This window comes from Meriones unguiculatus, chromosome 9, assembly GCF_030254825.1.
Source record: "Meriones unguiculatus strain TT.TT164.6M chromosome 9, Bangor_MerUng_6.1, whole genome shotgun sequence".
NCBI lineage: Eukaryota > Metazoa > Chordata > Mammalia > Rodentia > Muridae > Meriones > Meriones unguiculatus.
Genome location: NC_083357.1, coordinates 119,996,535 through 120,024,467, shown reverse-complemented (window position 1 = coordinate 120,024,467; position 27,933 = coordinate 119,996,535). Strand labels below are relative to the sequence as shown.

Below are 27,933 nucleotides of genomic sequence, written 5' to 3'. Positions count from 1 at the left end.
GCTGTATCCTGCTCCCTCATTCCCTCCCAATCCCACCCTCCCTAACCTCATCACCTCCCTGCCCCTTTCCAAGTCCACTGATAGGGGAGGACCTCCTCCCCTTTCATCTGACCCTGGTTTATCAGGTATCTTCAGGACTGGCTGCAAATTCCTCCTCTGTAGCCTAGCAGAGCTGCTCCCCCCTCGGGGGGGGAGGTCAAAGAGACCACCATTGAGTTCATGTCAGAAATATTCCCTGTTCCCCTTACTAGGGTACCCACTTAGATACTGAGCTACCAAGCCTACATCTGAGCAAGGGTTCTAGGAATACAGAATGTCAGAGAAACACTTAAAGAAATACTCAATGTCCTTAGCCATCAGAGAGATGCAAATCAAAATGACCCTGAGATTTCACCTAACACCCATCAGAATGGCTAAGCTCAAAAACTCAAGTGGCAACACATACTGGAGAGGTTGTGGAGAGAGGGGAACCCTTCTCCATTACTGGTGGGAATGCAACTTGTAAAACCACTTTGGAAATAAATCTGGCGCTTTCTCAGACAATTAGGAATAGTGCTTCCTCAAGATCCAGCTATACCACTCCTAGGCATATATCCAAAAGATGCTCAAGTATACAAAAAGGACATTTGTTCAACCATGTTTGTAGCAGCTTTATTCGTAGTAGCCAGAACCTGGAAGCAACCCAGATGTCCCTCAGTTGAGGAATAGATACAGAAATTGTGGTACTTTTACACAATGGAAACTACTCAGCAATTAAAAACAAGGAAATCATAAATTTTGCTGGTAATTGGTGGGATCTAGAAGCGATCATCCTGAGTGAGGTATCCCAAAAGCAAAGACACACGTGGTATATACTTACTTATATAGACCTATTACATAGGATAAACATACTGAAATCTATACACCTAAAGAAGATAAACAAGAAAGAGGACCAGGGGTAAGATGATCAATCCTCACTTCGAAAGACAAATGGGATGGACATTGGATGTAGGAGCAAACAAGTAACAGGCCAGGAGCCTACCACAGAGGGCCTCTGAAAGACTCTACCTAGTAGTGTATCAAAGCAGATACTAAGACCCACAACCAAACCGTCGGCAGAGTGCAGGGAATTATAAGAAAGAAGGGGGAGTTACTATGACAGGGAGAGGACAAGAGCTCCACAAGGACCAAATATATCTGGGCACAGGGGTCTTTATTGAGGCTGTTTCTCCAACCAAATATATGCTTTCTAAAAAAAGCTCTTTACCAAAGCTTATCTTAAAGTTAAGGTCTGGAAAGCATATTTACATGAGTGATGTGTGGGGACCCATCTAAAGATTTGCTAGCTATTGTCATTGTGGTTTTTCATACTGTTTAAGTTTAGACTCCAATAATCCATGTATGAAACTGCTGGATATTTGCCTAGTGCCTTAGCAGTGTTTGGGCAACAAACACTCAAAAACAATGTCATCACTCCCACTTTATGCCATTTTATGTAAACTTTGTGAGGCGAAAATTATCATACAGTTTTATCAACATATATGAAATTATAGTCACGAATTATAAGATAAATTACTAGCATCTGTTTTATGCACTGTTGGGTAAATTAGGTGTGGCTTGAATTGCTTCTGTGTATTTTAATGCATTTTAAAAGCTCAAAAGTGAGTAATTTTTACTTTTTAAAAATAATGATGAAGAACTTGCAAGATGGCTCAGTTGGTGTAGTACTTTCTAAGAAAGCATGAGAAATCCCATGATGGTGGGAGAATAGAGAAAGGGAGAAAAGGGTGGGGCAGTGAAGAAGCAGTCTCAGGAGACCAGCAACTCAATAGGTGGACTATGAAAACAAGCCTGATGGTGCCGGGGCTGATGTTGTTCCCATTCAGCCAAGTCTTGGTTAGAAACTACCTTTGACTTGAGTTGATAATGAGAAAATTACAGCAAAAATGGTATGGATGGAACTTTAAAATTGTGGTGTTGCCTGTATGAATCTTGTGAGGGATTCGTGGGAGTGGGACAGAAACTTGGAATTTGAAAACTTGTTCAGCTACAGAGCAGGAGGGATATAAACTTTCAAGGCCTTTGATAATCTCACAACTACATTCTGGCTTTGCTCTTCATTTGCACACGAGCATGTAGAGGTGAGACATAGCTAGGCGTGAACAGAGACATGGCCGCACTTTTATTCACCTCCTTGTTTTTACTAAGTAGTTTGACTTGCACTTTATCTGGGGTTTATAAGGCAATTTAGTTTAGTTGTTCCATTTTCAGAGGCCACACTGTTAGGAGGGCAGGCCAACTGTTGATACTTAACAACTAGCCTCATCTGTGAATTGGCTTCCTCTGGAGTAGACTCATAGTGAGGATTCAATGAACCAATCAGAATTTTATTAGAGCAACGCATAACAAACAAGAACACATGTAGTTACCAGGATTGTTTGTTTTAAGACAGGGGACAGGGTTTCTCTGTGTAGCCTTGGCTGTCTTGCAACTCATTATGTAGACCAGGCTGACCTTGAACTCAGAGATCACCTGCCTCTGCCTCCCCACAAAGGCTGGGATTAATGGCTTGCACCACCACCAGCATCCAGTTAGTCATCAAATTTTTAAAATAAAATTTTTATTTTATATTATTATTAAATTTAGCTGTGCAACCAGCTAAATTTAAATTATATTGATTTTTTATTATTAAAAGAAAACTAGAAAATATAATTTTGTGTTTTGTTGTTACTCCCATAATAGGGATGAAGTATGGTTCATAAGGCCTCACTGTGTGAGTGCAAGAGAAGCTGTGAGCTAAGCTATAGGTGCTTTTTGCTCCAACTGATCTATTTAACTAAACTCTAAAAATACTAGTGGCTAGAACGTGGGCTTATTTTTAAATAAGTGATGACAGGACACACAGGTTTTTATAGAATAGTTGCCTCTGTAAAATTCTTGTATGTTTTGGTGGAAGTTAAGAAATTCTCCCATCCTTTTTTGTTTTTGTTTGTTTGCTGTTTGTTTTTGAGATAGGGTCTCATTATGTAGCTGTGCCTATCCCGTAGCTCAGTACGTAGACCAGACTGAACTCAAACTCACAGAAATCTGCCTCTGCTGGAATTAAAGGCATACACCACCATGATCAGTTTACTTATTTTCTTTCATGTTATCAGTTTGCAGAGAAGAGAATAAGAGATGCAGCCAACTCCAGAAACAGGTCTGCAGTGGACAGGACACGTTGACCAGATGTATATGTAGTTGTTTGTTTGTTTGGTTTTTTAATTAATGCTCATCTCAGAATTATGGAATTTTAGAAGGAGTCGGGGAAGGGAAAACCATAATCAGAATGTGTTGTAGGTAAAAAAAAATAATCTGTTTTCAGAAAAACAAAAACCAACAACAACAACAACCACTTAAGAAATAGTTAATCTTAATTTTCAATCTGACTGGATTGACTTATCTAGTACACTGCTGGGGAATGTCTCTGGTGGTATCTGTGAAGGAATTTCCAGAAAGGATAAACTTCAGGGGATCACATATTTTGAATGTAGGCAGTATCATCGGGATGGGAGCTCTGACAGAACAAAAGGATGAAAAATACCAAAAAAAAAGGAATTATGGAATTATGAGATTTTGAAATTATTTGCCACGGAAAAACTTATATTCACTGTACATTCACAGTCACTTAGATATCCCTTTTTATAGTCTTGGCCTTTTAAATATACCTGTCTCCAGACATGCTTGTCAGACTGATGCTAAAATACCTTAATGTTAGCTCATTTTCCAGAATGTTATTTGTGTCCAATTCATCATCCCATCTATGAAACAAATGTGCTCAGAGCAGTTGTTTGCATAGAAACAGTCAATGAGATTGAGTTTTTCTTTTTTATTTCCCAAAAGCTAATCAAAATCCCTGAGCTGTTCTGTTTGGGGACAAATCTGCCTGTTTGGCCTGTGTGCAGTTTCTATTTGCCTCTTGGCTAGTCTGTAGTTATTAAAAACTATGTGTTGGATTGTTCAGTAACATCCTGTAATTTGGACAGCACAAAGAAATTTGCATGTTCCATTCAGCTGCTGTGGAGAGAAGCCTGTTGCCATGGTGAGAATTATGGTGGCCCATAGCAGATATACTCCCAAAACGAGGATGGCCTTTGCAAAGCTACATGCAAATATTGATTCTCTAGGTTCAGCTAGCTTCTGGGTAAACACTGAATTACTAGGCAGATACTTTTTCTCAGAGTCATTAAATAAGAAGTCCACAATACATGGCTTCCCCTTTGCAAATGTCCAACTCCCTCTGCTTCCATGCCTGAAGCCCAAGAATCAGATGATATATATATATATATATATATATATATATATATATATATATATATATACATATAAACTAGGCTGTCTTTTTAGTTATAGAAATGAAGAGCTTGTTGCTTCATTTATAACTTAGTGAGGACACTGTCCTAGAGCTGATCCCTATGTAGATTAGTGAGCATATTTTTTTTATGTTTTATTGTTTTGTTTTGGTGTTGGGTACTGCACATGCAAGGCACCCACTGCAACACTGAGCCAAGCACAAACATCTTGTGTCCTTTGATCCTAACCTTCATATTGAGTTCAGAAATGCAATGTCTGACTCTTGTGTGTAGCATATATAAACACAACAAATCCTTCCATGCAAATGGCAGAGTTCCAAACTGGGGATTTTATTTAAAATGTACATCAAATATTAACAAAAGTTTTAAAATACAGTTTTCTCACATTTAAGCATCGTCAATTTAAGTAAAATGAAAAGTCCATTTAGAAACTTTACTAAAGGACCATGCATGGAGAGGACCTAGACCTCTGTTCAGAGGAAGCCAATAGGCTGCTCAGTGTCCAAGCAGGTTCCCTAGTAAGTGGAACAGGGGCTGCCTCTGACATGAACTCAGTGGCCTGCTCCTTGAGGGGTGCAGCCTTGCAGGCCACATAGGAAGATGATGCAACCGGCCTTGATGAGACCTGATAGGCTAGGGTCAGATTAAAGGGGAGGAGGACCTTCCCTATCAGGGAACTAGGAAAAGAGCAGCATAATGGGAGAAGAGAGAGTGTGTGGGACTGGGAGGAGATGAAGGAGGGGGCTGCAGTGGGGATACAAAGTGAATAAATTGTAATAAATAAATAAATAATAAATAAATAAAACATTTAAAGGCCAAAGTAAATAAATAAATAAAACCTATACTGAAGTTTCTGAGTCACTCCTTTACAAAACTCTTTAACTGCTACCTTGAAGGACAAAATTCGTTTATAATAATTACTATTTGAAGTCATAATTAAACTAGTGATTTAATTAGTTAAACAGTCTAATGAATCATGTAAACACACATGCTAGTTTCATGACATAACCTATTTTTTGAAGCTTATTATGATATCTCCTTTAATTGTGTTGGTCGTGTAGTCTGATTTGTCATGACACAGACAAGTCTCCCTTTCAGCTTTGTGAAGCTGATCACCCCTGTGTTTGCCTTTCAGATCCCCAGCTCAAGGGCATAGTGACCAGGTTATATTGCAGACAAGGCTACTACTTGCAGATGCACCCTGATGGAGCTCTCGATGGAACCAAGGATGACAGCACCAATTCCAGTAAGTGACCACCTGAGTGTGCTACTCAAACAGCTTTGTGAGATGTATCTGTAAATGCTTGGTTCTGCTGCCTTTTTTCTAGTTGCCCATTTCACTGAGACCACATGCATGAAGGTACTAATGCAGAAGGAAGCACCTGTGGTGTTAACTGTGTGTGTCTCCTTTTGCTTACACAATGGTTATATCCAGAACATTATTGTTTATCTACTAGTTAAAAGTTAGGTACACTAATGCAGGGGCATTAAAGTGAACGTCTTTTGAATAGAGAGGGCATTCAGGTTGTGTACACACAAATACACTGTATAAAACATTTAATTATCTTATACAATAGGTTTGTGTTCATTAAAATATATGCACCTCTTGTGATATTGATATTTCTTCCATTTGTTATTTTTATATTGAACTTGTTTACATTTTTCATGGCATTTATCTGAGACCCTCCTTATATAACTGTTTTCTCTTACATTAGCCTCTGGTTTCCTCTAATTTCACATTAGTTTTAACACAAACTCACACACAAACATACACCTTTTACTTCTGGGTTCAGTAAAATATCCAAACTAGTTTCAATAGTTGTAGTCAAAAGACAAGTAACTCTTAGGTCATCAGCAAGGATGACAACTATCCAGTTATCATGTCTCTTCACAATAGATTATACTCCATGAAAAGAAAGGAAGACACTTATTTAATGGAATCACCAGCCCTTATTGTATTTTTTGGTTTCCTTTTATCTGAAGTGAGCTAAAATTTATGAATAGTGTATTTATAGTGCTAGTTTGGGGGTTGCTCTCATATATATATATACATATATATATATACATATATATATATATACATATATATATATACACTTACTTTTTCTTGTTAACCTTTCTTTTAAATATTGAATCTTTTCTCTCTATTGTAGCTTTCATTTTTCCCTTAAAATGTCTCCTAGATTATTACTTATTGATTTATTTCTATTTTAATTTTTATTTGGGAAAAAAGAAGGAAAAACAATTCAGGCACAGGAAAAAATAAAACAATTATTGACAGAGGTCTCATAAATAAATAAAATGCCTCTTTCATAAGAAGAGAGATTGAGTGATATCACCTGCAAAAATCATAACAAACGTTTTCAAAGAAAAAAGGTGCAACTGAAGGAAAGAGCTTCCTCTATGAAGTGCTTTCTTCTTTCTTTGGCAAGGTGTTAGTATGGGAGGTATACAGTATATACATGTATGGACTGTCTGAAATATACAAAAGTTGTCACAGCACTTCAGTGGACTTAGAATGGCAATTCTCACATGGACTTCAAGCTAAGCTTTTTGAATAGCTCTTTAGAAACTTTCCTTATGCTTTTAACCCAGTCTTAAGACACTGACTCAGTCTGGGTCTGGGTCTGGTCTTTTTATTTCATAAGCACAGCTATTTTCATGTATAGCTAGGGTTGAAATCCCATGATACTTGTAAACTAGAGTATTCTACAAAAGAAATACAATCACAGGGACATCTTTATTTTTTTATTGCCCTAGGTTTTGCCAGATTGCTTTGAAATTACATAAAATTTAAGGAGAGTGGAAATTAATTTGTCTCTGTTCTTTCTCAGCACCACACATATTCCGTGGTCAGCTCCACATTGTTAATTTGCATTTCCCTTGCCAAAATTCCTAAGAAAGAAGGACAGTGTAATTTTCATTATGGTTATTTTGGACTACATTTTAGAACTTTTCTACTTCCCATTTTGTATTACTCTTGCCTTTAAAAACTGTACCATTTAGTTGACATGATATATTCAGAATCTACAATATTTTTAACTGAATACAGAGATTAAAGTAATCTCTGAAATTTTCAGGTTATGTAGTTACACAAGATTTTGTTTTCCCTTAAAATTATTCATAGAAGTTAGAAATTATCCTACAGTGGCAATTCTTTCAAAGTTTAGGGAGATAATAAAGATAAAAGCAAACATAGCATTCATGGAAAAAGACTAGTTCCCAATGACCCCATACTATATTCAATATTATGTAACAGAAATGAAAAGGAGTTTTTTCCTACATATCGTAATCCTCCAGAGTCCTGTGGAAGATAGTTCAGTGTTACTTTGTATAGTTAAAACAATACCAACTATCCTCATTTGGGCCTCAAAATTATTCTCTACATAATTATCAGTTCCATGACCTGCTCCTTTCCTTTCATCATTAAGCAGGTACGGATATGTTATGATTTGGAGAGTAGGAATGTGTAATTATTTCAAATGAGAATATAGCATTTTCCACCCTACATAGCATGACCCCAAGAAAAAAATAGAACAAAACTCAAAGCATTAGTTTTTAATTATGCACTCAGCAGCCTTAGAATAAAATCAAAATTTCAACCAATTTCAAATGGCATATCTTCTGTAAAAGGGTTGAAGACTTAAACTTAAGACATTTTACTTATACATTTAGCTCAAGGGCTAAGTGCTTTCCATGCCTATTCTCACTGCCCAGAAGTAAATTAAAGTTAGGAAGCTGAATGAGAACAGATAATTAATTCATAGCTTTCTTGACAATACTACTCGGGCAAAGAATACTAATGGAAGACTCACTAAGCCAGTTATGTGTAGCAGAGATATTTTGGCTGATAATATTCAAGACGGTGTTGTTGAGTACACCTCATAAAAAATACAAATACATTAGGATACTTTATTAGAAGAAAATATAGAAATATAAATTTCTTATTTAATTTGCCAGAGATATAAAATAGCATATTCTATTTTATTTTTATCCATAGTTTCATAAAATATCAATAATCTTTTTCTTGAAAATTTGCATGCCATTTGGTTTTATTAGTACCTTTTAAGTTTATCTTATGGGCCAGTAGGTACACATCTTTTCTCATATTTTCTGCCAATTCACATTGCTTCTGCCAACATAATTTAGTTTGAGAATTACTTTTGAACTTCTGGCCTACAATGCACTGCGATGCCCAGTCACACCATGCAGAAAATGATAGTTCATTTTCAAGTTGCACTTTCCAATATCTGCTCCTTAAGAATACCCATAGATGATTTTTCCCTGAAATTTCGTAGGGTCAGAGACTTTGATAGTAGAAGCATGATTATAAGCTTGATTCTGTTCTTTCCCTCGAGCCCTTCAAGATGTGTGGGCAATCCTGCGAAGTGGAAGCTGAAGCTGAAATGTTTATTTTTCTATATGACAGAACCCTCTTCATCATAAAGGAACTAAACGTTCTTTAGTTGGAACTTGGAAAAATAGAAATACATATGATGTTTCTTAAATAACAGGAAGAGAAAGTAAAGTATTGAAATGATTTTCTCCGTCTACTGCTTGGTGACAGATCACCTTTGTCTTCAACAGCACTGTTCAACCTCATCCCAGTGGGACTGCGCGTTGTTGCCATCCAGGGAGTGAAGACAGGGTTGTACATAGCCATGAATGGAGAAGGTTACCTCTACCCATCAGTAAGTGACACACCAATGACACTGACCTTCAGTGCAGTGTTGGTAAAACAGCAAGAGCAGCAATAGAAGCCAGAGATGGGTGTGCATGGATTCTGCCACTTTGACTTGATAGTCCTTATTAGGCTATGGCAGGAGCTCTTTATTAATTATTAATTATTCATCAGTGTTTGGTGACAGGGGCATATCTGAAGAAATAATAACCTTACATCTTGGAATGTGTTTGCCACGTTTTAAAGCATGACCTAGTTCATAGAAATAATTTTAAAAATTGGTGTCAGTATGATCTTTTTAGTATGATCTTTAGGCTTTCAAAAGAAGTACATTTGTATACATTTTCTTTTATTAATTTATTTTTACCCAGTTTGATAACTGACTATTTATCTTGGTCAATATGCTGTGTATAATTTTTTCTAACTAGGGATTCAGTCAAGGCTATTAATATGTCTGTCACCTCTGACTTACACTTGGAATCCAAGAGCTTGTATTTTTTAAAGGGATACAATGAGTTTTAAAAGAGAAAGGGGCACAGTCATCCCTCAGTCTTTAAAGGTATGGGCCCAGATGCTCTGTGGATACTACAGTCTGGGGACACAAAGTCACCCTTAGGGAATGGCACAATATTTGCATGTTGGCTAGGTTTGCTCATATATACCGTATCTACGTTATTGATAATTTATGACGTGAATAATAAGGGGACTGCTGTTTTATGTATTGCTTGGGGAAAATTCACATCTAAACAGTCTATACATGTTCAGTGTAGATGTCATGTACATGACAGTTTTTATAATGCTTTTGATTGGCCAGTGAGAAGGTATGAATACTAAACCAGTGGATATAGGTTCAACTGTATTTGTTTTAATAGGAATTTCAAAGGTGTATATATTTTAGTAGAAAAATATTTCTAATAATTAGGTATTTCTATCACACAAATCTAAGCATGACTTTCTGGTTTTTGCTGATATTTATTAGAAACTGACCAGGTTTTCTGCTGGATAGCCTCCAGTGGATGATCTCTTTACCTTATTTTTCATCAGCTGTGCTGTAATACAGTTAGAATCTCATTCCATTGCAGGACAAAGAAGTAAAGACTTCATCAGAAACGCTTCTTTCCACTATTCCTTGAGCATAAATCAATAGGTTAAAATCAAATATCTTAAAATGTGTTTTCCTTTGTGTTCGCTTTGCTTTTTCATACAAATTTTTGGAATGTTTGTTGTTATCCAGTGTCACCAACAAACAATTATAAACTTCATCATATATCATGATATATATGTATGAATATCATATGACTCTACACATATCATATATAATACACATTCTTTTCAATCTTCCACAACAGTTAATCTATTTTTCCAGCAAATCTGGAAACTCTGTCAAAAGGAATGCGAAGTAACATCAGCGTACCTCATCTAAGCTTACCCAAGGGTATTTCAAAGCAAATTGGGTATACTAAGGGTATACTAAGCAAATTGTGTGCTTCTACAGCAGATGAATATACAACATGCTATGAGCCAGACGAAGATAGAATTTCTTACATCTTGTCTAGGAAAACATATACAAAAAAGAAAAAGATCATTTCTAGAGATGACTCATTTCAATACAACTCAAATTTATTGATTTGACATTTGTTCTGTTACAGGTGTTTGCACCTGTAAGTATTGAAGGATCTTGATGCATTGTCTTCTCTTGTTTTTTGTGAATGACTGGCCTCTGGGCATCCCCTGTGGTAGAGTGAGTCTCTTTCACACTTTTCTTTCACGTCTTTCTACCTTTAGGTACTATGAACCCAGGTTGTAGTTTAGCCTCAATTATCCCCCTGCCCTAAGCTGGAGGCCTGTCATCTTTGTCATTGGCAAAGAAGAGACTTCAAGAAAAACCTAAAGCAATTTCAAAACTTTTCTCATAGTCCATAGTTAAAATACTCCATTAACTTCAACTACATTCAATTTGAACACTAAATATTTTGGTGGAGATAATTTTTCCATAATTACTAATTGCATAACAAGTCACTACGCACCTTCTAAGATAATAACACAGTACGCTGTAAAAATTATCTTACTTTATAATAATAATTAAATTATTATAATTGTAGTAGAATTTGTTCATTGTGCAGTATTCCAGGGATGATTTAATTCACTTGATCCTCATACCAATCTTTAATACAATAAGCATAATTTATATATCATAATATAATGTAAATAAAGTAGAGACTGATTGATATACAAACTGCATAAAAGTTTGCCTTAAATCCCTGTGGTAGACAAAAGCAACAGAATGTGTGCATAGTTCGATTCACTTTACATGTTTCTATGCTTTACTATTCAGTCTCCACTTGATATGTTTTTCATTATATGGCCTGGTATCTGTTATAACAAGCACTTAAAAATGCATAATGGTGTAACTAAAACCTTTGGAGGAATAAACTTCATTTCAGGACAGTCATTAAAAATTATAATTTAAGAGGCCTGTGAGTAGGGTCAGTGATTAAGAGCATTAACTGTTATGTCATAAGACCATCTGTATTTCCAGCTCTAGGAGATCTGATCTCTTCTTCTGGCTGGCGCACGCGCGCGCGCGCACACACACACACACACACACACAGCCTTTAAAAAGGAAATTTAACTTATTACCTTTTCAGTTTATGTATATGAGACATATCTTATGAAGAATCTGTTCTTTGGGGGTGTAGGTAGTAAAATAGATCATTCCAAATGAATTCTTTTCTAAGACCTCATAACAATATTGGGCTGTAGGCATGTATTTCTCTATTTTAGGGGAACTCTTGCAATTCCTTGCTATCCAAATAAATCCATTCAATGTGTCCAATAACAATAGTCCTATTTTGTGGGGAAAATGTCTTGACTGAGATATCAATGATTACATTTCCAGTGTTAGAGGGAATTGTTGCCTGTGGAAATTTTTATTTCATATGACAATAGCTATTTTTGTAGTCAAAATTATTATAGTATGTCACTTTATATGTGTCTTAAGAGAGCTAATGTCATGTGAAAGATTGGCTTGGAGGTATAATACAAGCTCTCAGAGCAGAGGGAAAATTGGCAAATATTTTGTTCAAGAATTAAACAGAGTGAAAACTTCTAAAGAAAAAAAGTAGCTAGCTAAAAACTATCTATTTTGCTAAGGGAAACAGGTATTTGTTGTTGTTATTTTACAAAACAAACAAACATACTTTTGAAAGACTAAGAAATCCCCTATGGCTTTGGAGAGATTGCTCAGCAGTTAAAAGCACTTACTGATTTTGAAAGGGACCTTGGTTTTGTTCCCAAGACCTACAAGGAGGCTGTCAAGCATCTGTAACTACAGTTCCAGGGTCTCTGATACTCTTTTTTAGGCTCTGTAGGCACTGCATTGCATGTTCTTAAATGACACATCTTTATTACCCTGCTCTTTATCCAAGGCTCAGGGAATGTTGTAGAAGAAGGAGTAGAAAGATTGGGGAGAATTGCTGTGAAACGCTGTCTTCCAGATATGGCATAACCATTGCAGTCATACAGTCATCGAAGCTTGTATTTACCTGCACAAGTCCAACAGATCAAGAGCCTATCAACATTCCATTATGAATAGTTGAGAGTCATGTGGCTCCATCCCTAACTGGGAGCTGTGGGTGACTAATGGCTGTTGGAGTAGAAAGAATCATTTTACTTGGTAGTATATCCACTGATAACATTCAGGCTCATACAAGCCTAATAAAAAGCATCGGGGTTTTATACAAAAATATATACAAGGTACAAGTACAAGGGCAAACGCGTGGGAAGAAGAAACGGGTCAGCCTACATTGGGGGTGAGATTTAAAGATGGCAATGTGTGAGAATATGATCATAATACATTCTATACCATTATGCAACTGTCAAAGAACAATTTTCAACTTCTTTTTTATTAATTTTTATTTCTTTCTTCACAATTTATTCATTATATATCCCAATAGAAGCCCCTCCCTCAATTCCCCCAGGCCCACCAGCCTTCCATCTTCCCCTCATCCCTTAACCCAGAAACAGAAAGACAGGCATGGTATACACTCACTAATAAGCAGATTTTAGTCATATTATAAAGGACAGTCACCTACAGACCTAAAGAAGCTGAACACTAAGGAGGGCTCTAGGGAAGATGTTTAAATCTCATGCATTATGGCAAACAGGATAGACACCAGAAGCAATGGAAGAGAGGAAACAGGATGAGTCTAATATTAAAAAAAAAAGTTTAAATGAGAAGCATGTGAAGACAGAACTGTTCTATGATGGATAAACTGTTCTTTTCCTTTTGTTCATGCTCGTGTGACAATGATTTAAAAATGAAATAAATAGCCTTATAACAGTAAAGGAAGAAAGTAGAAAGAAGATTAGAAAATCATTTTAATTATTAAGAAGGCTTTCTTATATATTTTACTTAATTCACAAAATCCATTATAGATAAGAGAGCAAAGAGCTAGCTTATTTTAAATTCATAACTTGAGCTCTCATAAAAATATTTTTAATGTATGAGAAGAAAATCTCAGGTATTCACAGTGTTCCACAGACTCCAACCTGCACATGACATGTTTTGTATATATCTAGACCCCAGAACTGACTTAGAAGATTCCCAGACTCTAGCTGACTAAGTTCACATGCTTTAAGAACTACAAGTATAACTGTGTATCATGAACCTTTCTAGAACTAGTGCATGGAATAGATTGAAAAGCACAGGTCCCATCACCCATGCCATGACTAATATTTCATACATTGTTATTTGGTATTGATAGTGATAAAAGTCACAAATGACTATGGACTGAAGACTTATGCCTTGGTCTAAAGTTCAATGAAGTAAAGAAGATGGAGTGTCCATAAGTAGTGCCCACTTTTCTCTTTAGTCAAATTGGGTTGGCCTTTGAGGAAGGCAGCAGAGACAGTTGTGATCATTCCATTCAATCTGAGCAAAGAACTTAACAAGGAACGAGAACTTCAACTCTAAGGTAACATGAAGAAAAACAAAGACGCTGCTTAGACTAGAGAACACAAAATGAAAGGAAGAGTTCAAATCAGTAATAGCTAATCTGTAATCCTCCAAATGCTGTGGAGTCTACAACATGCAAAGCCTAAGAAGAAACTTAGTCTAAAAACCGAGGAGTATATTTTAGCTTCCTGGTATCTGCTGGTATGACTGGGCAGAATGTTGTCAGTTCAGTAAACTTGCTTTCAAAGTTGATGATTTTCAGATTTATGCAAATGAAAATAAAACTACATAACTTTATTTTCTAATTTATTTCTACAGCCCTTCATTATTTATGAGATTGAATTTTATTTGTAGTTAAGCAGGGCAATTCCACCCAAATTCCTTTTCTGGGGTCAGAGGACGGACTTTTTTTTTCCTTCTTTCTCTATCTGATCACCATGTTCCTGGTATATGATAAAAGACAGGCTGTACACTAAAACACATTCCCATGGACTGTATCCATGTGGGCCCATACGAGGTGGTTTGAGTGAGAAATATGCCCCATACACTCGGGTACTTAAACAGTCTTCAGCTGGTGGCAATGTGTAGGGAGCTGGTGGGTCGTGCATCCGTGTTGGAAGAAGTAAAATATATAATGGGGCAGCTTTGACAGCTTTCAGCTTTGCTATACTTCTAGTCCACTTGTTCTCTTCCTCCTGCTTGTAGCTGAGGTTGTAATCTCTCAGTGTCCTGCTTCAGCTGCATAAACACCATCCTCTGCTCTGGCCCCGGCCCTGATAAAATCGTCTCCCTAGAATTATAAGCCAAAATAAACTTCCTTCTATATGATTCCCTTTGCATGGTATTTTACCACAGCAACAGAAAATTAACTAATATACTATAGTTACATTTTTTTACCCATACTTCAAGCCAAAATGTCTACTGGAGAAAAGTTAAACACAAATACCTACAAAACTATTTTAAGTGACTCATCTTCTATGTGCTTTTCTGTCTCTTTATACTAATTTTTAAACTATAGTTTTCTTGAAAGAGTGACCATTTATTTTACTAGAACATTGACTTACAGCTAACATGGACCCAGCATATAGTTGGACATGAAGAAATGATAAGGAAAAAAATCATGTGGCCTCATGGAACTTACAGTTTTTATAGATATGAACTCAATGGACTGTACAATCTAACAGAATCATTTACCTAGATTGCAGCCGAGTGTGCAGTTCCCTGAGCTGCTTACAGCTTCACTGAATAGTGATTGCTGGTCCTAAAATTATTCACTCACTAAGAAATGCAATATCGTGGATGGTACACCATGTTCTTTTGAGCAGGCTCTAAGAGTATTACCTGAGGTTAGATAGCAGCTTTAAGACCCAATCGCTGTATTAGACAAACAGTTCTGAGTCACAGTTATTAGGCATTCCATGTGAAGATCTCATGACTGGTGGCTGTTGTTTCAATAACAGACACCAGATGGGAACAAGATATTCTCACGTAGCCTTGGAATCGCTGTGGTTTTGTCCTCTGACAAGAGGACAGTATTTTATTTAGTTATTTATCTTTGTTCCTGGCCATTATTTAGCAGAAATAGCCCGGTGGGAAAATAGGAAATATTACTTGACTTTACTTTTAATCTGATACATCTAGTAATGATACCAACCTGACAAAGAATGAGTTTTGGTTTACATACTGAAAGAAGCATTTACTGATATACATAATAAATTAATTGCACATGCCCTCAATGAGGGTGTAATAGCACAGGTTTGAAAACTGATGGCTTTTCCATTAATATAAATTTCTACAACTCATCTGTCTTTCACCTGTGAACCCATTATCTCTAGTTTCAACCTTTTCTACCTTAGACTCAGTCTTGATCACATCAAGTTTTCTCTAGTTAAGAGATTCTATTTTCTTATAGTTTAATGATGTAATTTACTGTGCTGTAATTTTCTTAACTGATTTGAGAACAGCAATGTGTTCCTTGCTAAGAGATAATAAGTTAGGAGATAAAGAATACATTAGATACATGTTGGGATGTGCCTTGAAAATAGCATATTATTATGGTCTGAAAAATATTATATTTTATTAGAAGCTCATAAAGTGCTCACATTGGTATGGCTGGATCTTGAGGAAGTGTTATTCCTAGTTGTCTGAGAATGCGCCAAATTGATTTACAGAGTGCTAGTCATATATCCAAAAGAGGCTCAAGTACACAATAAGGACATTTGCTCAACTATGTTTGTAGCAGCTTTGTTTGTAATAGCCAGAAGCTGGAAACAACCCAGATGCCCCTCAACTGAGGAATGAATCCAGAAATTGTGGTACATCTACACAATGGAATATTACTCAACAATAAAAAAAAAACAAGGAAATCATGAAATTTGCAGGTAAATGGTAGGAACTGGAAAGGATCATCCTGAGTTGCTGTCCCAGAAGCAGAAAGACACACACGGTATATACTCACTCATAAGTGGATACTAGACATAACATAGGATAAACACACTAGAGTATGTACACCTAAGGAAGCTAATCAGGAAGGAGGACTCTGGCTAAAATGCTCAATCCCCATCCCAAAAGGCAAAGAGGATGGTCATCAGAAAAAGAAGAAAACAGGAAACAAGTTAGGAACCTGCCACAGAGGGCCTCTGAAAGGCTCTGCACTGCAGACTACCAAAGCAGACGCTGAGACTTATGGCCAACTGTTGGGCAGAGTGCATGGAATCTTATGAAAGAAATGGGAAATAGTAAGATCTGGAGAGGACAGGAACCCCACAAGGAGAGCAACAGAACTAGAAAATTTGAACACAGGTTCTTTCCAGAGACTCATTAAACAATATGCTCCTAATATTCCAACCAAGTATCATGCATGGAGATAACCTAGAACCCCTGCACAGATGTAGCCCATGGCAGTTTAGTGTCCAAGTAGGTTCCATAGTAATGGGAAGAGGTACTGCCTCTGACATAATCTGATTGGCCTGCTCTTTGATCACCTCCCCCTGAGGGGGGAGCAGCCTTATCAGGCCACAGGAGATGACAATACAGTCACTCCTGATGAGATCTGATGGATTAAGATCAGAAGGAAGGAGAGGGGGACCTCCCTTAACAGTGGACTTGGGGAGGGACATGCGTGAAAAAGGGAGAGGGAAGGTGGGATTAGGAGAGGAGGAGAGAGGGGTTTATGGGGGGATACAAAGTGAATAAAGCGTAACTAATAAAAGTTTAAAAAAAAATAGAAAAGTCAATGGGAAATAAAAATTAATCTTTGGAATTTGAAAAAAAATAAAGAATAAAAACTCAAAGAAAGTGCTCACCTTGCAAACATTTCATTTGCAAATATTTTTTTCTGTAATTCAGATGTATGCTTATATTAACTATACAGTCATGTTCATGTTAAGTTATAAAATGATGGCTGAAATATGTAACTCTGTAAGAAACCTTTATATTTACTATGGCACTATTATTTAAATGCTGATATTTAACATTTCCTGTTTTAAGGCCAAACATTATTTATATTATAAAAATGGAAACATTTTTGGTTAATATTTTGGGAAGTGGAGCCTCCTGTAGCCCCGGCTCTCAGAGAACTACGTAGCAAGGTTGGATTGAGCTCCTAATAGTCCTGCTTCCGTACCCTGCATGTGAGGATTACCGGTGTGTGGCACATGTTTGGCTTGATTTTGAGAATTATCATCTGTCATTACTAGAAAACAAATTGCCTCGGTATATGTTAACAAATAGATATAATACAAATTAGATAACACTCTGGGTGTGATTATTCTTGTATATTTTTTCTTTCAGTTTCAATTTAGGTATCTTTATTTTTCACAATAAGAACAGTAGACCAAAACAACTTTTTTTTTCCTTGAAATAATTTATTGTTTCATGCAGAGCAAACATCAAGGCTGAAAGTTACAAAAGTTAATCTTGTTTAACAAACAGTTGTGGAAGAAGTAAGAGAATACTGGAGTTCTAAAAAGTGCTCACAACAGTTTAAGGGTACCTGGAAATTAGCCTAAATGTTGTAAGTGACGATTAAGATTTACTATTGGTTTATCTTTTATTAAAGCTGCTGTTAATCCTAAAGAGCTGTATAACCAAATCACCACACAGAGACTATGATTTATTTAATTAACCTAGAACACAATGCTGGATAACAGTTACTCTATCCTAAACCTCCAAGCCCTCATAGTTTCCTATCCTTTATACCTTCCACAATATATTTACTTTTAGTGATATATTAGGTCCAGTCCATTCTCCATGTCGTTCCAAGATCTCTCTCTCAGCTCTGCTCTCCCAGCATTCTTCTCCCTTCTCTCTGCTCTGCCTCCCACCTTTCTGTCTTCTGGCTCCCCCCTCTCTTCCTGCTTCCTTTTCAATGCTCAACATTGTCTTAAGACAAAACTTACCTGGGGAATAAGAAAGAAGTGTTTTGGTGCTGGAGAGATGGCTCACAATCATCTAAACATGAAATCTGGTTCCCTCTTCTTCTGTCGTGCAAGTGTACATGCTAACACATACTGCATAAGTAATAAATAAATAAATCTTTTTAAAAAAGAAAGAGGTATTTCTTTAAAAAAATACACATGAAGAAATAAATGCTAAGGACTATTCATGGAGATAACCTAGAACCCCTGCACAGATGTAGCCCATGGCAGTTCAGTGTCCAAGTGGGTTACATGGTAATGGGAAGAGAGACTGCCTCTGACATGAACTGATTGGCCTGCTCTTTGATCACCTCCCCCTAAGGGGGGAGCAGCCTTACCAGGCCACAGAAGATGACAATGCAGCCACTTCTGATGAGAACTGATAGACTAAGATCAGAAAGAAGAAGAGGAGGACCTCCCCTATCAGTGGACTTGGGGAGGGGCATGCATGCAGGAAGGGGAGGGAGGGTGGGATTGGAAGGGGAGGAGGGAGGAGCTTATGGGGGGATACAAAGTGAATAAAGTGTAACTAATAAAAGTTAAATAAGAAATTTAAAAAATATATCATTAAACTGAAGAAGGAAATTATTAAGAAATAATTTCAAAGGTGCCATAAATGATTTAACTGTTTTCATACTGCAATTTGAGCCATTTAAAAGATAGTTTTATCATGTTAGCAAAGCCAAATGGCTACCTAGGAGAAGTAGCGATAAGCCCTTTATTTAAAAATTACACTACAAAAGAAGGTTTGAACATTGAAATGGACAGAAAAATCTTATGTATTTACCTCCAAAACTCAAATACCATGTAGAATTTGGGATGAAGATAAAATTCATATTAATTTATGTATTATTTATAAAAAAATATCAGTTTTTTAAAAAATAACTAAAATGGTACTAATGGGTCACAGCTATGTACTGCACAGGGTAGCAGGATGTGTCATCACACTTTGGTTTTCTGTGTCACCATAAAAGCCAGTCCTGTAAGTCCTTAGGAATAACAACTTCATTAAACAATATGCTCCCAATAGTGGTTAGAGAAAAATATAACATAAAATACACTGTCACACTTAATTTTAATGGTCATATATTCCAATCACTTCCTTTACAAGTCACTTGCCTATGGAACTACTGAAACCATGGGTACCTAGATTCCATGGGTAATTGTTATAATAAGCACATGTTGACTATTATGCCACATTTTCTATTGGTGTCACATCTTACCTAAGCATATGTGGTGCTTAAAATAATTTGAATTTTTTAAAAATGATACACTGATATTGACCATTTGAGCTGATATTACATTTGAGGCAGCAATGGTAAGAACAGCTACAGAAATGTGAATAAAATATACCAGAATTTGACAGGTGTGTATAATCTAAGGCCTCCCAGTTTGTTCTTAACACATTGTTGGATTATCCTTGTTAATTATCTTGCTAAGTGAGCTTGTTAACCATAGTTACGTAACTTAAAGAGGGAAACAAATGATCATTTGATTACAGACAATGTGTGACTATGTGCAGCAGTTTTATAATCACAAGCTACTAAGACACATCTGCTTTTCTTCAGAATGAAAACGACACCCTAAGCAGTAGTTTCTCACAGAGAAATGTAGATATTTTTCCTCTTTTTATATGTGAAGTTCTATGAAAATAAAATCCACTTTAGCAACATGTACTATTACCTGCACTTCACAGGTCATGGCATTTGTAGTTCCTCAAATGCAAAGGAGGCAGAATTAATTTTCTGGACTACTTGAACAGTAGAATTGGTAGGATGAGAACTATAATGGAGAGAAGGCTCAATTCAAATTAATAAGTGTGATGTGTTGTATAAAAATGATGAAGAACAAATACCTAATATCTTCGCAATAGTTTCAAAGAACTCAACCCATTTGTGATACAAATGCTACACAAACTAAGTATGGAATTCATGCATGTCAACCATAATAAGAATCACATACAATAAGCCAACTAATCTACAGAACAAAGAAAAAAATATTAAAAGTGGCAAGGGAAAAAGGCCAAGTAACATATAAAGGCAGACCTATCAGAATCACTCCAGCCTTCTCAATGGAAACTATGAAAGCCAAAATGGCCTGGGCAGATATCATGCAGACACTAAGAGACCACAGGTGCCAACACAGACTCCAATACCCAGCAAAACTGTCAATCAACATAGATGTAAAAAACAAAATATTCCATGGCGTAACTAAATTTAAATAATATATATACAGCAACCCATCACCACAAAAAAATACAAGAAGGAAAATTTCAATCCAACAAGACCAGCTGCATCCAAGAAAATAGGATAAAGATACCTTCACAACAACAACAACAACAAAGAAAACAAGCACATAAGCACACAATCACCACCAACTCCATAGTAAATGGTACTAACAATCATTGGTCACTAATATCTATCAACATCAATGGACTCAAATCTTCAATAAAAAGACACAGACTAACAGAATAGCTCTGAAAATAGGATCCAATCTTCTGTTGGATTCAAGAACACACCTCTGCAACAAAGATAGACACAATCTCAGAATAAAGGTCTGGGAATGGTTTTCCAAGCAAACAGACCCAAGAAGCAAGTTGGAGTATCCATCCTAATATCTAATAAAATAGACTTTCAATCAAAATTAATCAAAAGAGATGGGGAGGGACAGTTCGTTCTCATCAAAGGAAAAATCCACTAGGAGGACATCACAGCCCTGAACATCTATGTCCCAAACACAAGGGCTTCTGCATTTGTAAAAGAAACATTATTAAAACTTAAATCACACATTGATTCCAACACCTTAATAGTGGGATACTCCAACACTCCGCTCTCATCAAGGAACAGATCATTAAGACAGAAGCTAAATAGAGAAATAATGACATTTACAAAGATCTTAAATCAAAAGTATCTAGTAGATGTCTACATAACTTTTCACCCAAACACAAAAAAAATATACCTTCTTCTCAGTACCTTACAGAATATTCTCTAAAATTGACTACATAGTCAGGCAGAAAGCAAGCCTCAACAGATACAAGAAGACTGAAGATCTTGCATCATATCAGACCACCAGGCTCTAAAACTAGACTTCAACAATAACAGAAATAGCAAAAAGCCTATACATGCATGGAAACTGAACAACTCACTACTTAATGACAGCTGGGTCAGGGAATAAAGAAAGAAAGAAATTAAAGACTTCCCAGAATTCAATGAAAATGAAGGCACAAATGTACCCATACTTATGGTCACAATGAAAGCAGTGCTAACAGAAAAGTTTATAGCAATAAATGCCTTCATAAGAAATTCAAGACATCTCATAAAAACAACTTAGCAGTACATCTGAAAGCCCTAGGGAAAAAACAGAAGCAGATACACCCAAAAGTTGTTGATGGCTGGAAATAATCAAACTCAGAGCTGAAATCAATGAATTTGAAACAGACAGAACAATTTACAGAGTCAACGAAACCAAGAGCTGTGTCTTTGAGAAAATCAACAAGATAGAAAAACCCTTAGCCAAACTATCTAAAAGGCAGAGGAACACTATCCCAATCAACAAAATCAGAAATGAAATGGGGGACATAACGACAGACACTGAGGAAATCCAAAGAAACATTGTTTTTTGCCATACAGAGACTACAGAGACCTTAGTGAAGAGACACTGGTATAGGAGATGAATGGGAGATAAACTTTCTGTTTATTATGTTTCGGCACTAATTGAAAGATATTTCAAAAATTGCAATAATTATAACTGGGCTGGCACTTACATTGAGGCATGAGGTATGAACATATGTTTTATAATCTCAAATAAAGATTATATCCATATATGTGTGTCTTCCAGATAGTGTTCACACAACTTGAATAATTGCTAGAGAACTTGCAGTGCAATAATTTCTAACATTGCATTTGTTTGCCTTAAACATCTACATCATAGTGAACTACATGGTTTAAATTCTAAAATTTGACTTATAACATGGAACGATTCTGGCTATTTTTTGAAAACAACTCATATTATGGTGCAGATATGGTTGATACTGAATTCAAATTTGAGTTATCAATGTACAAACCCTGTGGCCATTTGAAGTAGCCAAATGAATTTGAAAGAGAATTACAGAAAGTGCATTTTCTTCTAGTGAGGAATTAAAGTCCATACAAAAACATTTGAAGAAGAATATAAAAACTTCTAGTTCCAAAGTACATAATTTTGAGGGCCAAACATTTGGAAAAAATATTACATATTTGTATTATTATTTTCCGCAGAGATGAAAATTAAGAATGGCTGTCATTCTCTTCATTACTTCTCGAGGCCAGACCCTTCCCAAAGAGCCAGTAAGAAGAACTGCAGAGTGTCGGGGACAGGCTTTTAGAGATAGGGGGCTGGTTGCCCCACAAGCCTACATAATGATTTTGATTGTGCTGCATGCTGTTTGTTGTTTAGAGGTTTCCAAGGAGTCCCAAGAATCAGAAAGCTCCTTCATTTTCTCTCCCACAGTAGGAGCAACACACCGAAGAAATCACTAATGGCTTTAAACTATTGCCACTGGTTGGTTGGTTTAAGATCTGAGAGTAAATTTTGCTTCTATTACTGTTATTTAAGTGGTGGCTTTAATTGTGAAAAAATGATCAATGTTCTAACTGTGTTTATTTACTAAACTCTAGCATTTAAGATATGTAAGGGAATATGGATTAAACAAAGTATCTATTTGCACGTGCTATTGTGAAAATGTTTATTACCGGGGACCATCACCATGTGAAAAGTGTGTCCAGCTAAGGGAAAGAATTAAAGGCTTTGTGCAGTTTCTCTGATATTATCTTTTCACTGCCACTTCTAGAAGTAATTTCATTAGTCTTCTCTTCAGCAAGAAGATAAGTAGCCTTATATACAAAGAAAAACCCACATTTTTTCATCACAAAAAAGGTCATTTAAAAATTCTGCAATTAGGAGTTGCAGTGACAGCTCAGCAATTAAGTGTATTTACTGCTTGTGTTCCCAGAACTCACATGGTGGCTCATCCATAACTCCAGTTTCAGCAGGTCTGAATCCTTTTCTGGCCTTTAGGATCTCCTGAATACACGTAGTTATATAAATTCACACAAGCACTAACACACACACACACACACACACACACACACACACACAAACATGAGTTTTAAAAAAAATCTACAATTAGAAAAATTGTCACACTTGAAAATGATGATGGATTAAACAGGGTCTCCATTAATATCTTAGGAGGAGTGACACTTGTTAAAGTTAAAGTGACACTTCTAATGTTAAATAGCCCCACATTTTCTTGATTTCAAACTTAAAAAAAAAAGCTACATATGTTGTAGTGGCAGGCATCTCAGATTTGCAATAATGCCGATGAGTACATCAACAGGCCTATGATGTAATTGATTTGGGAAAATAGACATTTTAGCAATCTGTGTCATTCTGAATGTGATTTTTCTTTTAAGATGCTGCACTTTAGGAAAGATCTTCCAACCATAACAAAATGACTAGCAAAAATCTGTGCTTATCTCAGGAAAACATCTGGCATGGGTTCCAGTAACCTAGATGAATTTTGATTCTCTTGTAAGCTGGTCAATGACTGGGCTATGAGAAGTTCTTTAGTTGTTCTCTCTCTTTAATGTCTTTTGTTATAGGGTTTTAAAGCTGAGACTATTGAGTTTGTTAAACATGTACGTACTAAGTACAATGCTGAAACCTTAGCAGGGGCTTATCAGATGTTGGTGGTGATAATTATGAGGAAAGGCATGAGAAGAAAGAATAAATACAAGTATGAGTCTCCTGCTCTTAAATCACCATGTTTAAACATCTTTTAAAGCAATTGGTATACAATATTTCTTGGTTTGTTCTCTACTTACCAAATTTGGCTCACAATTGCAGAGGCTGCATTTTTCGTGGCTGGAAGGTGTGCAAGAGCCAAACAGCTCATAACATAGTGACCATGATCAGAGAAACAAATTGAACTCTTGATTTCTCTTTTTTTAATATGATCTATTATTCAAAGCATCCTGTTTCACCACAAGTATATGACAATGTTTACAATTTGAAAAGAAGACAATATTTTAAGGATGTACTGTTTCAACCATTCTTATATGAGAAATCAGTGAGACAGTTTAGTGGGAAATGACAGGTATGCAAAGCTTGCAACATGACTTTTGATCATCACATATAGATGGGAAAAAGTAGACAAAAAAGTTGTCTTCCAGTTTCCACATCACAGTTCAGAAACACAATCACACACACACACACACCAACAATCTTTTTTATATTAATTACAGGTTATTTACTTTGTATCCCAGCTACAGCACCCTCCATCTCTCATCTCCTCCCTGCACCCCTCCCAGTCCACTGATTGGGGAGGTCCTTCTCCCCTTCCATCTGACCCTAGCCTATCAGGTCTCACCAGGACTGGCTGCAATGTCTTCCTCCATATCTGCCGCCCCATTGGACTGGAGCTCTACAGTCAGACAAGGCCTTCCTTCCCTACCTAATCTTATCTGCAAATCTTTAGAGACAACTGGGTCTATACTTTACTAATTTAGGCACTTCTCAATCCAATGAAATCAACCACAAATATTAGTCACCATACTTTGTAATTTTCTATGAGTTCCTTGTCCTTATAAAGTAATCAAAGGAAGGCAGTGTGCTCGACCAGCTTACCAGGGCTTCTGCAACAAAGCACTTCAAATTTTATAGCTTAAACAGTAAAATTTATTTGTTTATGCTTCTGTAGGTCAGATGTCTCAAGCAATGGTATGGACTGGGCTAAGATCCTGTGAAAAACGTGACAAGATTTGTCCCACCTTCTTCCCTGAGGGAGTTGCGAGAAATCTTTCTTGTTTTCTCTTATGGAAGCATCACACTGTTGTGCCGTACTGGCAACAGGGCATTTTCCTCTTACATATATCTGTCTCTGTATTTCCCCTTTTTATATTAAATCAGGGTTTGTCTTATGACCCAGATAAACTCAAATATCTTTTGAAAAAGACCAAAGTCCAAGTCTAGCCTTATTTATATATAGACATGAAGAACAAGGAGTCCAGTGTCTTTAGGGAATACAGACAACACACAGAACAGCCTGTAACACAAGAAGTCTTGCAGAACTTTCTGCTTCTAACTAATGACACATAGTATCATATGCAGCTGAGACACCAAGAACTGTGTGGGAGAAAATGACTGAACTGATATAATTCTGATTTTACTGAACATTCCCAAGTAAAGGGTGAAGAGAAAAGTTGTCCTCATGTCTGTATATCCAGTAATATAACAAATAAAATACATCTGGGTCTGATGGCACACACCTATAATTCTGGCACCTGGGAGGCTGAGGCAGGAGGATTATAAATTAAAGTCCAACTTGGGCTTTATAAGGAGATTAAAACAAAATAAACAAAATAATGAAATATTTGCATAATTAACATTAAAAAATCAGTATTGGATTTCATATCTTTGATTGTGGTTACCTCACACGATGAAATGCTAAATTGGAATGCTGGAGTAGTTTTCTGAGTCCTTTTGAAGTTACCAATGAACATGAGATTATCCTGTTTCCTATTTGAAGACTAAAGTTTTTCTACCACAGTGACTCCTGACTGTTTCCATTACTTTCTAAAGATAAGATAAATTATATTTTAATCATATGTAATTTTCCACAGTTCTTTCTGATTTACATGTTTTGTTGAAAGTTTAAAAAAGCTTAATACTTTACGTAGGCTTTGATTTCACTGGCATTACTCAGTCTGAGATAAGGTGAATTCTGCTTTTCACAATATGCATAGGGCTTTGTAAAAGAAATTCTTTCTAAAGTGAAACCTGTTGTATTCCTTGGAATTTGTAGATCTGATGATGTCTTTTCAAGATTTGAGGTTTCTATGAAAAGGTAGAAATGTTTATTTTGTTCATGTCACAAGTGACATGAATTCCTTAGCAACAAAAAGAGACTGAGCTGGTCATTTCATCTTAAAATTCAAGAAAATCAGGAAATTTGCAGGCAAATGGTGGGAACAAGAAAAGGTCATCCTGGGTTAGGTATCCCAGAAGCAGAAACACACACATGGTATATACTCACTTATAAGTGGATGTTAGACATATAATATAGGATAAACATACTAAAATCTGTACACCTAATGAAGCAAAGCAAGAAAGGAGGAACCTGGGTAAGAGAATCAATCCTCACTCCGTTTCAATAAGATGTTCTTTGAGGAAAAAAAGGGTTGACAAAGGTTGGAAGTAAACCATCTGCCTTAAATCACATACCCCAACAATTATTCCATCATATGGAGAGGCTACTGCTTTGGAGAGATCTCCAGACCTTTCTCAACTTTGCCAACAAATGTCAGTGTTTCCTTTTAATTTCTAAGCTGAAGTCTAGTAAGAGAGCATGGTTTCTTGTGTTCTATTTCAAAGTTAACTGAGTAGAAAGGCAGAATTTTAAAACATAGAGAAGCCATAAATGAAACTTTTTCAGTGTAGAGATAAGAAGAATCTGAGGACTAAAATGGGTAATTGAAGTGTTAAAAGACCCAATGAAAGAGGCAAGCAAGACTAGAAGGTAGAGACCTTAGTGTTACATTGCATGTCTTCTCCAGGTTAATTGACAATTAAAAAAAAAAATCTGTCTGCCAGTTCCCATCCTTTTTTCCCTCCCTCATAATTATTTTCTAGTTTTAATTTCATTATGCACTAAATGTACTCATAGTGTCTTGGACACTCTTGAACTCACTGAACTTACATTGAACTGAAGGATTCTAGCAAGGATTTGACCATGGGTTAAAGGCACAAATATGGTAAATTCATAAAAAGCCACTCATTGTCATTTCAGAGAAATGTATAGAGATATGAATTTTAAAATCAACATTGATAGAGTTGGTAAAAGTAATTGCTGCTCTTATTGGTTCTCACTGATATTCCAACCAAGGACCATTCACGAAGATAACCTAGAACCCCTGCACAGATGTAGCCCATGGCAGCTCAGTTTCCACATGGGTTCCATAGTATTGGGAGCAGGCCACATTCTCTGACATGAACTGATTGGCCTGTTCTTTGATCACTTCCCCCTGAGGGGGGAGCAGCCTTTCCAGGCCACAGAGGAAGACAATGCAGCCACTCCTGATGAGACCTGATAGACTAGGCTCAGAAGGAAGGGGAGGAAGATCTCCCCCATCAGTAAACTTTGGGAAGGACATGGGTGGAGAAGGGGGAGGGAGGGTAGAATTGGGAGGGGAAGAGAAGGGAGCTACATGGGGGAAATACAAAGTGAATAAACTGTAATTAAAAAAGATTCAAATCTCAGAAGAAAAAAATCTTTAAAATAATAAAGACATTTTAAAATGCCAAAAAATTCTTGTATGCTTAATAAATGAGACACATCTATTAAAAAAATGATTGGTTCTCAGCTCACACAAAGTGACTTAAAATTATCTGTAACTCCATTTCAAGGAAATATAACACCCTCATCTGACCTCTGCATATACCAGGCACATACATGATGTACTTAAATATATGCAGGTCCAACACACATTCACACACATAAATGAATAAAAT

At 36.4% G+C, this 27,933-nt stretch overlaps 1 protein-coding gene across 4 annotated transcripts in view; it reads left to right on the top strand.

Annotated features, from left to right (window-relative positions):
• Positions 1-27,933, top strand: part of Fgf14 (fibroblast growth factor 14) — a 696,687-nt gene that overhangs the window by 519,469 nt on the left and 149,285 nt on the right. For all 4 annotated transcript variants that reach the window (XM_060391672.1, XM_060391675.1, XM_060391676.1 and 1 more), the window contains 2 exons: positions 5,467-5,577; positions 8,919-9,022. In XM_060391672.1, the coding sequence (XP_060247655.1) occupies positions 5,467-5,577; positions 8,919-9,022 (215 nt within the window). The remainder of the gene's footprint in view (positions 1-5,466; positions 5,578-8,918; positions 9,023-27,933) is intronic.